Source organism: Myotis lucifugus, unplaced genomic scaffold (genome assembly GCF_000147115.1).
Source record: "Myotis lucifugus unplaced genomic scaffold, Myoluc2.0 scaffold_195, whole genome shotgun sequence".
Taxonomy (NCBI): Eukaryota; Metazoa; Chordata; class Mammalia; order Chiroptera; family Vespertilionidae; genus Myotis; species Myotis lucifugus.
The window spans coordinates 1,972,061-1,986,995 of NW_005871243.1; the positions used below are offsets into that span (position 1 = coordinate 1,972,061).

General features: G+C 44.2%; 2 protein-coding genes and 1 non-coding gene across 3 annotated transcripts in view; 2 read left to right on the plus strand and 1 right to left on the minus strand.

Moving 5' to 3' along the window:
* Window positions 1-863: 863 nt before the first annotated feature.
* Window positions 864-1,069, minus strand: LOC111827630. Its single transcript, XR_002831262.1, has one exon. It is a non-coding gene; the product is annotated as a small nucleolar RNA U85 (small nucleolar RNA).
* Window positions 1,070-6,989: 5,920 nt separating this feature from the next.
* On the plus strand, window positions 6,990-10,983 carry XCR1 (X-C motif chemokine receptor 1). The gene is made up of 2 exons (XM_023760888.1): window positions 6,990-7,068; window positions 9,214-10,983. The coding sequence occupies exon 2, from the start codon at window positions 9,231-9,233 to the stop codon at window positions 10,254-10,256; it is 1,026 nt and encodes a 341-aa protein (XP_023616656.1). The 5' UTR covers window positions 6,990-7,068; window positions 9,214-9,230; the 3' UTR covers window positions 10,257-10,983.
* A 552-nt stretch (window positions 10,984-11,535) lies between these two features.
* Window positions 11,536-14,935, plus strand: part of FYCO1 (FYVE and coiled-coil domain containing 1) — a 65,826-nt gene continuing 62,426 nt past the window's right edge. The window contains exon 1 of the mRNA XM_023760871.1: window positions 11,536-13,684. The gene's annotated coding sequence lies outside the window, so the exon portion shown is untranslated. The remainder of the gene's footprint in view (window positions 13,685-14,935) is intronic.

Sequence of the window (14,935 nt, forward strand, 5' to 3'; positions counted from 1 at the left end):
ACTTTTTATCACCCACAGAAGTTTCATCATGCCCCGTTGTATTCAAACCCTCTCTCCACCCTCAACCCAGGCAACCACGGATCTGATTTCTATTACTGCAGATTAGTTTGCATTTTTTATAACGTTCTATAAATGCAATCACCCAGTGTATCCTCTTTCTCAGTTCCTTCACTCAGCATCATTTTGAAATTCATCTGTGTTGTAGCACGTGTTAATAGTCGGTTCCTTTTAATTGCTAAGAGTATGCCACTGTATGGGTATTCCACAGTTTATGTACCCATTCACCTGATGATGGACGCCTGGACTGCTTCAAGTTTTTGCACTATTACAGATATAGCTGCTATGAATAGCAGAAATAGCTGCTATTATGAACAAAATTTTGTATGGACATTAATTTTATTTCCTTTTTAAAAAATATATGTCTTTATTGATATGAGAGAGAGGGAGGGAGAGGGACACAGAGAGAGAAACATCGATCAGCTGCCTCCTGCACACCCCCTACTGGGGACTGAACCCCCAACCCAGGCATATGCCCTGACCAGGAATTGAACCAGTGACCTCTTGGTTCATGGGTTGACGTGCAACCACTGAGCCACACCGCCTGGAGCTGGTTTTTGTATTCTTGAGTAAATACATAGGAGTGGGATGGCTGGATCACATAGGTGTGTGTTTAAATTTTGAAGATTCGGTCAAATTGTTTTCCAGAATGGTTATATCGTCTCTTCAAGTTAAAGCTGTCACCAAATAGCCCTTCATTGATCATGTGGGTCAAAATCTTTGTGTGAAAAGAAATCAGTGTTGAAATGAAATCTCAAAATGCTAGTCTGACACATATAATGAGGACTGAACCTCCTCCGGGCGTTTCTTTTTATTTTATTTTTATTTTTTGCCTTGTCCCTCCCTACTCACTCCAGTTACCACAATTTCTTCCTGGCAACTGGGAAGAAATATCTCCATGAAAGAGAGATAGTTCAAAAGCAGGAAGAATTTCTTGTTGGTCTGCCCTTACAGTGAACACACATAACTCTGTATTGCCCACCAAGATCCTCCAGAACGGTAAGAAGACAGATGGAGGGGGACATTCCACCCCAGCCTAAAGGGTCAGATACTGTTTAACACCCCAACCCCAACCCTACACCCAATCTTGGAAAACAGCTTGAACCAAGCCATCCCCAAGAAACCTGAGTCCTCGGAGTCAGGCGAGCTGGGCTGAATCCCACTCGGCCACATCACAACAAGATGCAGGATTTCATCCTAGATTGGATCTTGACTGGAAGGAAAAGGCTATGATAAAGAACACGATTGAATCAACTGACTAAGCAGGAATACCCATGAGTAGATTAGACACCAGTGTTAACATTCACACAGAATTTACTGATGTTGATAACTGCACTTTCTTGCTATTTGACTGTGGCCCAGTGACTTACCTCTGGGCAGCTCTGCAGGCTCATCCCTAAAGTTCAAATATGGATAGTGCCCTCCTTACTGAAGTGTTGCTATGAGGTCTAATCAAGTCAGTGGTTGGCAGAGAGATGGAGGCTCCCGAAAGCCATGCTTGTCTGTGCAGATCCTCCTGCTAGACAGGCAAGGATCCCAACAGACTTGGGCTTTTGAAGTTATGGAATCAGGGCCTCCAGAGGGGCTTCTGGGCCCTCTGCTCCCTCCTTCCCAGCCTGAACCCCCTTCAGAGGGCACCTAGGGATACAACTTAGGAGAAGCTCTCTTGCTCCCACTCCAAGGTCCAGATGTCTTACCTGCTACAGATTCCGCCAATGAATGAATGGACTACTTGGCCAGAGGGGGAAGTTCGGAGTATTATACTAACAATAAAGACTTCTGTAGGAAACAAATGAAAAAGCAAGGCCATTTGAGTGAATCTTTGAGAAGGTGGAGACTCTAGATCAGTGGTTCTCAACCTGTGGGTCGCGACCCCTTTGGGGGTCGAACGACCCTTTCACAGGGGTCGCCTAAGACCATCGGAAAACACATATATAATTACATACTGTTTTTGTGATTAATCACTATGCTTTAATTATGTTCAATTTGTAACAATGAAATTGGGGGTCACCACAACATGAGGAACTGTATTAAAGGGTCGCAGCATTAGGAAGGTTGAGAACCACTGCTCTAGATCATGACTTCATGCAAAAATAACCCGATTGTATTTGCAAAGAGGAACTTGGGAAGGAAACACAAGAAATTAATCAAAGTGGTTTGAAGGAGGACAGAAGAGTAAGGTTTTGCACCGTCTACTTTTTGTTTGTTTTTAGCTTTTAAACTATTGATTTGAATAGAATTTCAAACAGAGAAAGAGGCAGGACTAAGAACAGCACATACAGAACTCACACTGTTGCCACTGTCACTGACAGTTGCTAACATTTTGCCCCACAGCATTTTCCTGTGTGCTTGCAGGCATTCTCTCTCTCTCTCTCTCTCTCTCTCTCCCTCTCTCTCTCTCTCTCTCTCTCTCTCTCCCCGAATTATTTAAAAATAAATTGCATAGCCCATGGCTCTTCATCCCTAAATATTTCAGTGTGTACTTCCTGAGAATAGGGATGACATATTACATAACCACAGCGCAGTTTTCAATGTCAGTAAATTCTGTGTTGACATTAACATTTGTGTCTAATCTGGGTATTCGGCTCAGTCAGTTTATCCCATCATGTTCTTTATAACAAGTCTTTCCCTCCAGGCAAGATCCAACCTAGGGTCATATCCTGCATCTGGTTGTCATGTCTCTTTATCTCCTTTAATCTGGAATCGTTTCTCAGCCTTTCTCACAGTGACATTTTTGAGGAATAGAGCTCCCCTCTTTCTTTATATTAATTTCTGAGAGGAAGGAAGAGGGAAAGAGAGTTAGAAACATCGATGATGAGACAGAATTATCTATCCTCTGGCTCCTCCACATCCCCCACTGGGGATTGAGCCTGCAACTGGGCATGTGCCCTGACCGGGAATTGAACGGTGACCTCTGGTTCATAGGTTGGCGCTCAACCACCGAGCAACACCAGCCAGGCAAGCTCCCCCCTTTCTTAACAGAGGATTCCACATGTTGAGTTTGATGAGTTGTCATCTTTGGATTTGGGTTATGCCTCCCTGGCTAGAATAGTGATATTGTGTCCTTCTCAGGACATCACATCTGGAGGCACGTGATGTCCACCTGCACCCTCATTAATTTTGATCATTTTGTCAAGGTGTTGTCCAATTTCTCTGCTATGTAATTACTATTGTTTAATAAGTAGTCTGTGTGGAGACACTTTAAGACCATGAAAATATCCTGCTTGTCAGTAAAATTCCTCACCCTTAGACTTAGTGTCCATTGATGGCTCTTGCTTGAACCAACCAACCTTCACTGTGATGGCTGCACAGTGATTTTCCAACTCCAGCTCTGCCTCCACTTGGACCTGCTGGCCTCCAGTCCTCTCCTGTATGCAGAGCCCTCCCCTCTCACCTGTCTATTGTCTTACTTGCTTTCTTACTTACTATCAATATGGAGTTGTTTCTCAATATGTATCTTTGATTTTGATCAATGATTCACATTGACTCCTGTGACTGTATTACTGATGCAATAAGAATAATGTGCAGTGACCTGCAGTGACCTTCACAGGGTCACAAATTTCTGTAACTCTTGAAGCTATTGCCATTTCATGTCCTCCTGTAGATCTAACTCTGCCTTAGACTCTGACATTAATAGAAGGGCCCACCCTCTCCAGCCTAACACTCAAATAGGTCACACTAACTTCAAAATCCAGATTACACTGGCCCTTGCAAATACATACCCCCCATGACAGGACCTCAGCACTAGTCTTCCTGACCTCATCTCCTAAAGCCTATTCAGTGTATGATGAGGACCTGACATGGTCTCATGTGTTGTCATCAACAAGGCTGCAGTATTCTTCCTTTCCATCCCTTCATGGTATCCTTAGCCTGCACGGCTACCCAAGGCTGCCCCTTATCAGTGCCATGGTTGCATATGTTCCCTGTGAACGTACTGCTCACTGAAGCCAGGATGCTCTCCCCAAGGGCTCCCAACGCTGCAAGACCTTTGATGTGAATAAGCCCATGCCTGGTCTCATGTCCATGGGGCTGAGGCTCAAACAGAGCCATCCATATTGCTGGACTTGGTCCCATTAGATCATGAGACCGTGGAGACCTACAGTCAGAAGTTCATGTATTAATAGCAATTCATTCCTGCCAAGGACTCCACTCTGATACTGATGCCAAAGACCTCTGACGCTGTTCTCTGCCCTGGATCCTACTTTCCCACAGACGGGTCCAGACCTTAACAGTGGTAACCAGGTCGCTGTCCACACTGTGCTATACCCAGGACTGGACTTCTCCTTTTGCATGTTGAGTCGACATGAGGCTGGAACTCAGCCCCACCTCTGTGCAGCCTGACGCATGTTTTAGAACTTTCTGTTTTAAAATGTATATACTGACCCTGGAAAGGAAGAAGTAAAACCATCTCACTATGATGATGGCATGATTTTACAGAAAATCCTAGATTTATAAAAACAAAACAAACAAAAAAAATAAAAAAACACACACTATTAAAGCTAGTAAAAGATGAAGAATATAAGATCAATATATAACAATCAGTTGTATCTTTATACTCTATTAATGAACAATCTGAAAATAAAAGTAAGGAAACAATTTCATTTACAACAGCATAAAATTAAATACTTAGGAGTAAATTTAAGCAAGAATGCATAAAATCTGTATATCAAAAACCACAAAACACCATGGGAAAAAGTTAAAGAATACCTAAGTAAATGCAGTGTTTATGGATTGAAAAACTCAATATTGCTAAGATAGCAATACTCCCCAAATTGATCTACAGGTTCAATGCAATCCCTATTAAAATTTATTTTCCATTTATTGATAGTGTCCTTTGACCCACAATAGTTTTATAGTTTTAGTTCTTAACAATTGGGCCCTTAATCCATTTTGAGTTAATTTTTGTATCTCACATGAAGTAGGAGTCCAAGTTTTTCTTTTGTATCTGGTTTTCCCTGCAACATTTGCTAAAAAGGCTAATATTCTCCCACGGAGTAGTCATGGCACCCTTGTTGAAACCACTTGCAATCATACTCCATTTATCTATTTACAATCTTAAACAGAAGAATACAGCTGGAGGCCGCATACTTCCTGATTTCAGAACTTACTACAAAGTTATAGTCATCAAAACAGTGGAATGCTGGCCTAAGACAATAATGGAATATAATTAAGAGTTCAGAGATAAAACTGAAAAACTTTGGGCAGGAAACAGGTACAAATCTTTGTGACTTTGGATTAGACAATGGTTTTTTAACTATGACACCAAAGCCACAAGAAACAAAAACAACTTATAAATGTACCTTTATCAAAGTTAAAAACTTTTGTGTGTGAAAGGACACCAGCAAATAATTAAAAAGGAAACCACAGGATGGATAAAGTTATTTGCATATCACATATCTGATAAGAAACTGGTGTCCAGAAGCCATATATATAAAAGCCTAATATACAAAGTGTCCCCTTGGGAGTTTGACTACCCGTGAGTTTGATCACTCACTATGACGTGCGCTGACCAACAGGGGGTGGCATGGAATGAAGGGAGGCCCCGGCCAGCAGCCAGCAGCCACTAAAGACCATACCTGTGCACGAATTTTGTGCACTGGGCTTCTAGTATATAAATAATGCTTTTAAGAATAAAAAGCCAAATAACCCAAATTTTAGAAAGGCAAATGTTCTGAATAGATACTTCCCCCAAAAAATACCCAATAAAGTAAATTTCCAAATGACGTGGAAAGATACTCAACATTGTTATTCATTAAAGAAATATAAACATAAATCATAATGAGTCATCATTTCATACCCTATCAATTTTTTAAAGGAAGGAAACTAACAAGCGTTGGTAAAGATGTGGAGAAATTGAAACACTCATACAACATTGGTAGGAAAGTAAAATGGTGCAGCTTTGTGAAAAACAGTTTGGCAGTTCCTCAAAGAGTTAAACATAAAGCTACCATACAATCCAGAAAGTTCACAACCCAAGAGAATTAAAAATATATGTCCAAATAAAATGTGTACATGAATGTTCAGAGCACCATTATTCATAATAGCCAAAAAGTCAAACAACCCAACTGTCCATCAATTGATGAATGGATAAATGAAATGTGGTTTAACCATACAATGGAATTATGCAACCATTACTTAATCAGTTATTTAACCTTAAAAAGGAAGTACTGACATGCCACAACATGGATGAATCTTCAAAATGTGCTAAGTGAAAGAAGCCAGACACAAGAGATCACATATTGTATGATTCCATTTACATGAAATGTCCAGAATTGACAAAACCATGGAGACAGAAAGTAAATTAGTGGTTGCCAGGGGATGGAGAGAGGTGAGGAGTGGGATTGATTACTAACAAGCATGGCATTTCTTTGTGGGGGGTGGTGATGGAGATGTTCTGAAATTGGATAGTAATGATGATTGTACATTGTGAATATTCTAAAAACTTCTGAATTCCACAATTTAAAATCATAAATTTTTGCCTGGTCAGTGTTGCTCAGTGGTTGAGCATTAACCTATGAACCAGGAGGTCATGGTTCCATTCCCGGTCAGGGCACATGCCTGGGTTACAGGCTCGATCCCCAGTAGGGGGCCTGCAGGAGGCAGCCAAACAATGATTCTCTCATCACTTGTTTCTATATTTCTCTCTCTCTCACTTCCTCTCTGAAATCAATAAAAATACATTTAAAATAAATAAATAAAATAGTGAATTTTACATTACATGAATTTTATCTTAATTTCAAATAATCATAATTATTTATAACCGGTACATTAATCAAATACAATTTTTGATAAAATAGAAATACAACTGAAAAAATACATTATCCTTTATTATCCCTTCTAACTCCAAAATTACCTGAACCTACCCTTGATAGATTCCAGGTAGGAAGCCTGGTGGTGGGAGGAGGAGGGGTTAGTGAAGACTCCATCTCCCACCTTCCTCTAACCTACTTTTGGTTTCTCATGAGAAGCACCATTTCTGCCTGAGACGCGTGGAAAGAGGTGTAGATATAGGTGAGTTCCTTTTAAACTTATGTTCTCCTCTAATTTTAACAGGAATTCTTAGACTTTGGTGGCCAGCAGAACCACCTGACGAGCTGATAAATGTGCAGATTCCTGAGCCCTCCCTCCAGAGGCTGATTCCATGGGTCGGTGCATGGTGCTTGGAGTAGAACTGTCATATATAACACTTTTCTTTTCCTTATGCTAAAGACAGTAGAGGGGATTAATTGGTTATAAATTTTTTTAAAAATATATTTTATTGATTTTTTACAGAGAGGAAGGGAGAGAGATAGAGAGTCAGAAACATCGATGAGAGAGAAACATCGACCAGCTGCCTCCTGCATATCTCCCACTGGAGATGTGCCCGCAACCCAGGTACATGCCCTTGACCAGAATCGAACCTGGGACCCTTCAGTCCGCAGGCCGACGCTCTATCCACTGAGCCAAACCGGTTTCGGCGGTTATAAATTTTTATGTAAGGTGTGGTTGTTATTGGTAGTTAGATAATTTAGAACTGTGTTTCTCAATCCAAAATATATTGCGGACCAAAAAGATAAGTTTACTAGGGTTGAGGAGGCCAAGGAGATAGGGAGAGAGAGCAATGACAGGCAAAGGGGAACCAACTAGAATGTAACTCAGAGTGGTATAGGGTCTGGCAACATTCTCCTTCATATTCCTCAGGCCTTCCGGGCCCAGACTAGGAGTACCTTTCAATTTTTGAGTAAATGAATGAATAACCAACAGAAAAGTAGAGTGGTTTTTGTAGATGCCCAATATCCCCTTTATTTTTAATTTGCTGAGAGTTTATGTCATGAATGGGTATTGAGTTGTGTCAGATGCTTTTCTGCATTTATCAAAAAGGATCATGTAGTTTTGTCATTATTCTGGTTAATATGGTGAATTATATAGATTATTTTTTAAAAGAACAATTCTTTTTAAAAACGATCATTATTGATTTCAGAGAGGAAGGGAGAGGCAGTGAGAGATAGAAAAATCAATAATGAGAGAGAATCATTGATCGGCTGCCTCCTGCACGCCCCACAATGGAGATTGAGTCCACAACCCGGGCATGTGCCCTGACCTTCAGAATTGAACAGTGACCTCCTGATTCATAGCTCAACACTCAACCCTGAGCCATGGCAGTCGAGCAGATTAATTTTTCAAATACTGAACCAATCTTATATTTCATGTATAAAGACCACCTGGTTATGGTATATTATCCCTTTTAAATATATTGTTGGATTTGATTTGCTAATATTAGGTCAAGGGTTTTACTTCTATGTTCATGAGGAAGTTTGGTCTGTCATTTTGGGTGGGGGGGGTGCAATATTTTCGTCTGGTTTTGGTATCAGGATTGTGCTGGCTTCATAAAATGGTTTGGGAAGTATTCCATCTTATATTTCAGATAGTTTTTATAAGATTCATATCATTTCTTCCATAAAGTTTCACAGAATTCACTAGAAAAGTCATCTAGAGTTTTCTTTGTGGGAAAATTTTTTTATATAGTTAACTAAATTTCTATAATAAATGCAGGACATTTCAATTTGCCATATCATTTCATGTCTGTTTTAGTAAGTTGAATTTTTTAAAGTTTTTTCCTATTTCATTTAAGTTGTTGAATTTAAGATAAAATTAATATATTTCTTTGTTATTCATTTAAAATCTGTAAGATCTGTAGCAATCACCATTCTTTCATACCTGCTGTTGACAGTTTCCGTTCTCTGTTTTCAATCAATCTAGCTAGAGTTTTATTACCTTTACAAATATTTTTCAAAAACCAGATTTTGTTTTGTACATTTTCTCTCTTTTATTTTCTATTTCTTTATTTCTTTCTTTATCTTTATTATTTCCTTCCTTCTACTTACTTTGGGTTTAATTTGTTCTCTTTCCAGTTTCTGAGCCACCAATTTTAGATCATTGATTTTTAAACCTTTCTTTTTTTCTAATTAAAGCATTTAAAGCTATAAAATTTTCCTCTAAGCACTGCTTTAGTTACATTTCATGAATTTTGATATGTGCTACTTCCATTATTATTCAGTTCAAAATATTGTACAATTTGCCTTGTGATTTGTTCTTTGACTCCTAGAGTCTTTAGAAGTATGTTGTACTTCCAAGTTACTGAGGTTTTTCTAGGTATCTTATTGTTATTCGTTTCAGATATTCTCAGTGTCTAGATGGAGCCCTCAGGCATCCCAGAGTCCACCACCCCTTATGATTATGATTCGCAGAGCCTTTTGTGTGAGACTCAGACCTTCACCTTTGCGACCTTCAACACCACCATCCTGTACTGCCTGGTGTTCTTCCTCAGCCTGGTGGGCAACAGTCTGGTGTTGTGGGTCCTGGTGAAGTATGAGAGCCTGGAGTCCCTCACCAATGTCTTCATCCTCAACCTGTGCCTCTCAGACCTGGTGTTCTCCTTCCTGTTGCCTCTGTGGGCCTTGGTGTACCACTGGGGCTGGGTGCTGGGAGACTTCTTCTGCAAGCTCTCCAACATGATCTTCTCCATCAGCCTCTCCAGCAGCATCTTCTTCCTGACCATCATGACCATCCATCGCTACCTGTCTGTGGTCAGCCCCCTCTCGTCCCTGAGAGTCTACACCCTCCAATGCCGCGTGTTGATGACCACAGCTGTGTGGGCCGTCAGCATCCTGTCCTCCATCCCCGATGCCATCTTCCACAAAGTGTTTGATCCTCCAGAATATTCATCGGAACCTTCGAAATGTGATTATTCAGAACTCAAGTGGTACCTGGCCTCGGTCTACCAGCACGTTGTCTTCTTCCTGCTCTCCATGGCGATTATCCTGTTCTGCTACGTGGAGATTCTCAGGACTCTGTTTCGCTCGCGGTCCAAACGGCACCACCGGACAGTCAGGCTCATCCTCACCATTGTGCTGGCACACTTCATCAGCTGGGCTCCCTACAACCTCATCCTGTTCCTGCAAACACTGTTGAAACTTAAGATCATTCAGAGCTGCAAGATCTACTGGCAGCTGGATTATGCCTTGCTCATCTGCCGTGATTTTGCCTTCTCCCACTGCTGCTTCAACCCAGTGCTCTATGTCTTTGTCGGGGTCAAGTTCCGCAGACACCTCAAAAGTCTGCTCCGGCACTCCGGGCTCTGCCGGTCACAGGCACCCAGCCTTTCCCCGTTACCTCACTCCCCAGGTGCTTTCCACTCTGAGGGCGCCTCCTTCTATTGAAAGGGAGTTTGGCGCTGCAGGTTGAGATGGACAGAAAAGATGGAGGGGGAGCAAAGAGAAGTGGTACAAGAAAGAGCATTGCAGAAGGCACAACGCTGGGGATGCTACGGCTGCAGGGGTGGGAGATGAAAGAAATACGTTATACCAGGAGGTCCTACTGCAGAAAAGGTGCTCCCTGCCTGGAAATTTTATATTGCCATCAAGAAAAACATTTCTTAGATTCTGAGCTTATTATTCATTCCTTCATTTATTCATTCATTTAGACATGGGTTTGTTATCATTGCTTAGTTCAGAAGGTTCTAAAACATGAAAGGGTTCCCAGAAAGGAGCATCCTTCAAGACTTGATAAGGGGCTGAAACTCATGTGTGATAATTGTGCAAATGTAGGCTGCTGGCAAGACAGTCTCTCCCATTCCTGACTGTACGGTTGTCCCAGCTAATTTTAGAGAGCATTCCTCAGTGATGACTGGATGAGGACAAAAGTACCCACATCCTCAAATCTGGATTCTAAAAACCTACAACTGGACTGGAGATGTGTTCTGCATCATAATTCCAACTTCTAGCATATGTAGTCCATAGATCTTTTATTGAAAAAAAAGAATGAATTCAGTAAGTGCTGCCGTCTGCATGAAGCAAGTACTTGGAGAATATAAAGATGAACAAGGTCCCAACGTCCAGCTCTGAAGGCCCAGGCTGGCATCCATCTTGGTGAAGGCAGCCAAGGTGAAGATTCCTCCAATATCTCATTCTCTCCCGGTAGCTATTGATCTGACACTTCAGATTCATCATGTTCCACCTGGAATGTTCTCCTGCTTGGTTGACGGCACCAGCTTCCCCCCCCCCCCCCCCCCCCGGTGCTCCCCCTCCAAACCTGAGTCATTTTCAAGCCATGGATTTCCTTTTCCGCCACTCCCACGGCCAAGTTCTATTGACTCTGCCTTTCCAGGGCCTCTCAAAGTTGTTCTCCCCATTGCAGGGGCATGGATTCGTCCCCAATGGGCTCACTTTCTCGGGATCTTCCTGCTGCTCATCTCTTTCCCCACCAGCATCCTTTGCATTGAAACCAAGCTGCTCAAAACCCTTAGGCAGCTCCTATACCTACAATAAAGCCCACACACCTTAGCAAGTCCTTCAAGGCCCCTGAAATCCACTGCTAGCTAACTTGTGCATTCTATTCCATCCTAAGCCCCCATGCCACCAGCGTGGCATCCAACCACAAAAGACCCAGTTTCCTCTTGGCCTCTGCCATGCTGTCAGGATTCCAGATTACACACCCACTTGGCCAAACCAAAGCTCCATGGGTTTTGAGCCCACTCTTCTTAGAAGGCAGGCTTAAGGGGTCTTGTATCACCAGAGAGCATGGCCTTTGAGAGGCTTGATCCACTGTCTCCTTACCCCATCCCATTCCTTCAAATCCCAAGATGCATATCTAAGTATTTCTTTCAACACATACAGCCACATCCCTAGGAGCAGTTCATGAAATACAATCATGTCCATCTCTACATTTCTAGTGATGTTTTGGCACTCCCAATAGACTAGCTCTGAAAGTGATCTTTAACCAAGAGTCTTCTCCTAATCCAGTTCCTTGGGAATGCAAGGAAAGAGGCATAGAGACAGAAAGGTAAAAACTGGAAGGTAGAGGGACCCCCTATCAAAAAGGGAGTGTGGGTGAGGCCAGGGACTGTACTCTACATTCTCTGACCACACCCTTCATCAGCTACAACCTCCTGCTTTCTCCTCCCTCCACCCATTAAAACCACTGTTCAACCTCAACCGGACTCTTGTGAGCCTATCCCTCCCCTAATAGTTGAAATATGCTGCCCTGGTCACCGGGCTGCAGAACTGCCACACCAGAAACATATAAAATCCCCAACGATACCCAAGGAAGATCCTCTTCACAGCATTTCCACCTCCACACTCCCTCAAACAAAATCAAGAGGAGAGGAACCTTGCTGATCTCCAAACAGGAACGTGCCTCCAAGCCCAGGGCAGCCCCAGACCTCAGATGAAGTTCCAGCTAGAGTGGAACTTCCTCAACAGCACAATCTGTGTTGCATAACTAGAACCTGCCTTGGTGCCCCACAATATTTGTGGTTGGTTGAGTAAGTGGATAAGGAGACTCTCTTTTTGGTGTGTTTTTTTTTTTCTACTTCCATTTCCTCTTCTGACACTTGCTTATATTACATCCATCTTCCAGTCACTCCAGGTACCATTCACAGGCTTCCCATGGGTTCTTCTCCAGAGCCCACCAGCCCAGGCCTCACCTGGTTGTTGAATTCCTATGGCTTTCATTTGTGAAAGCTGCCTCTGGTGGGACAAAGAAACCCACACGCATGGAAACCCCAGTAGAAAAGACCCCCAAAGTAAACTGGCTGAGAAGTCTCTTGGGATTTGAGCCCTGGACTCAAACCCCAAATCCAAGCTCTTTACTCACTTACTGTGACCTTGGATCTCTCAGAGCCTCAGTGTCCTCATTTGTAAAACTGTATGTCAACAACACAAAGACAGATTCTATGCACACAGTGGAGGTGCACATGAGGTTATGTGTGTAAAGTACTTGCTTTGTAAATCATTCAGCCCAGACTAATATGAATTACTATTGTAATCATCTAATAAAAACAGAATCATTGTATCATATGCACAAATAAATCTCTACCCAAGATCATTACATAAGATTCCTAAAAGTTCTCTGCTTATGGGGGGAATTGGGTTAGGATTTGGGGTGAAAGGAGGGACACAGAAGAAGGGTTGGAGATAAAGTGTGAAACAAGTCCTGTGTGAATCAGGATGGTGGAAAATTGGCTCCATTTAGGCCTTAGGCGAAATTGTCCGAGGCCAAGTCTGTCTTGAGTGTTCCCTGGCTCAGTTTTTTGTCCCTATCTCTCCTCTGGCCTAACACCCACGTCTCTGTCTCCAAGTCCAGGGCTTTTTCGTATTCTTAATCCAACTGTGTCTGAACAAGGACCAACCAGAAGGAATGATACTGCTTTCTGCTCGGAATTTCTTTTTCACACTAAGTCTTTGGAACTCAAGTGTATTCCGCACTTATAACACATGTACAATTCAACTCAAACTAGCCACATTTCAAATTCTCAAAAGTCACACACGGACGGGGCTGCTTTCCCAAAACCGTGGTTTGTGTGTCCTCGGAGATTGAAAGGTTAACCTACAGCCAGATGCAAGGGAGAACCAGTAGGCGTTGTCAACCTCAGCTCTGCGGAGCATGCCGGGAGTTGTAGTCTGAGCCCATCTGCCGCTGGGGTCCGATGGGCGTTGTAGGCCTCGGGCTTGTGGTGCATGCCGGGAGTTGTAGTCCGCACCCGCTGGTGGCGGGCTCTGCGTATCATGGCCGTCTCCGCCGCGCACCCACAGTCTTCCGCTTGGCCCCAGAAAGTTTCGGTTCTGCCCAGCGGTGGACCCACTAGCGCGTAAGTGCCACCGGGGGGCCGGCCGGACCCTGGGGGCGCCCAGGCTGCTCTCGGCCCCGGAGCGGAAAACTTCGAGGCACCTGTTGCCCTTTCCGTTCCCACCCCTCCTGGGTGTCCCGCAGACCCTGAGCCCTTGCCCAGCGGGCCTGGGAAGTGTCCACAGCGGGTGAAACTGGCCCTAGAGCCCAGGCTGTCCCTGGTGACCAGTGAGGAAGACAGACTCCTCCCCAACGCCAGCTCCAAGACCTCCAACGGCCGAGGGGCCGCAGAGGAACGCCCCTGGTGGGGGTCTCAGAACAAGCCTGGGGTGTTTTAGGCGCAGCAGGGAGAGGTCCCCAGCTTTCTGCTCGCATGGTCCAAGGCACTGACCTGAAGGAGCCAGTTCCTGGCTCAGCGGGGCCAGGACTGCCCAGACCCTTCACTTTGCGCTGCTCCACGGATGCTCTGGTCTCTCCCCTCCTCCCGTAAGAGGTTGGTTTGTTCATCCCGAGACATCCATCCTCAGATCACGGCCCTCGGCCCCTCTACCCACTGCCCCTTGTGCCCAGACACAGGCTCTCAGGTTGGCCCCCGGCCATCCTTGCTGAAACACCTGTGGGTTTGTGGATTGGCTCTGGTGTGGCTGCTCCGCACTTGAGCAGAACCTCGGCTGGGGGACGTAGACAGGGTGCTGAATGTTGTTGTTATAAGAAATCATGTGTGGTTGACACATTAACCACGTGGCTCCCTGTGCGTGCATCTTCTGATGCCTTTTGTCACTCTTCACAGTTCCCATTGGCTGCCCTCCCCAGGGGAAAAATTAAAAAATTAGAGCACTTCGTGAAACCGCCGGCGTTGGCCACAGCCTCTCTGCCCCTCTGCGCCCGCGTCTTACCACAGCCGCTTCCTTTTCCGACAGAGAAATGGGTCAGGGGCTCCGAGGGCAGAGGATCAAGCCTTAATCTGCTCACTGCCCCCCTGCTGCCGCCGCGGGCCTTTCGGTCTCGGTCGCAAGCTTAACTTCCCTGCCATCTGCCTCGTGCGGGTGCTGGGGGCGCAGCCGGGGGAGCGCTGCCGGCTGAGGTTTCCTGCTTTGGGGGCTCCCACCTGAAGTGGGCCCAGGTTGAGTGGGCCGCCTTCTCCCCCTTCTGTGACAAGAACTGCTTATAAACGATTGAATGCCCTGTACCGGTTGTGGGCCGTTATTATCTTCACCCCGGAGAGCAGAGTTCATTGTCTCCGAGCTGGGCTGTGTGGCCTTCTTTGATTAAA

Bases quoted from the DNA above. Each gene is read 5' to 3' on its own strand.
- XCR1 (XM_023760888.1), top strand. From the start codon at position 9,231: ATGGAGCCCTCAGGCATCCCAGAGTCCACCACCCCTTATGATTATGAT.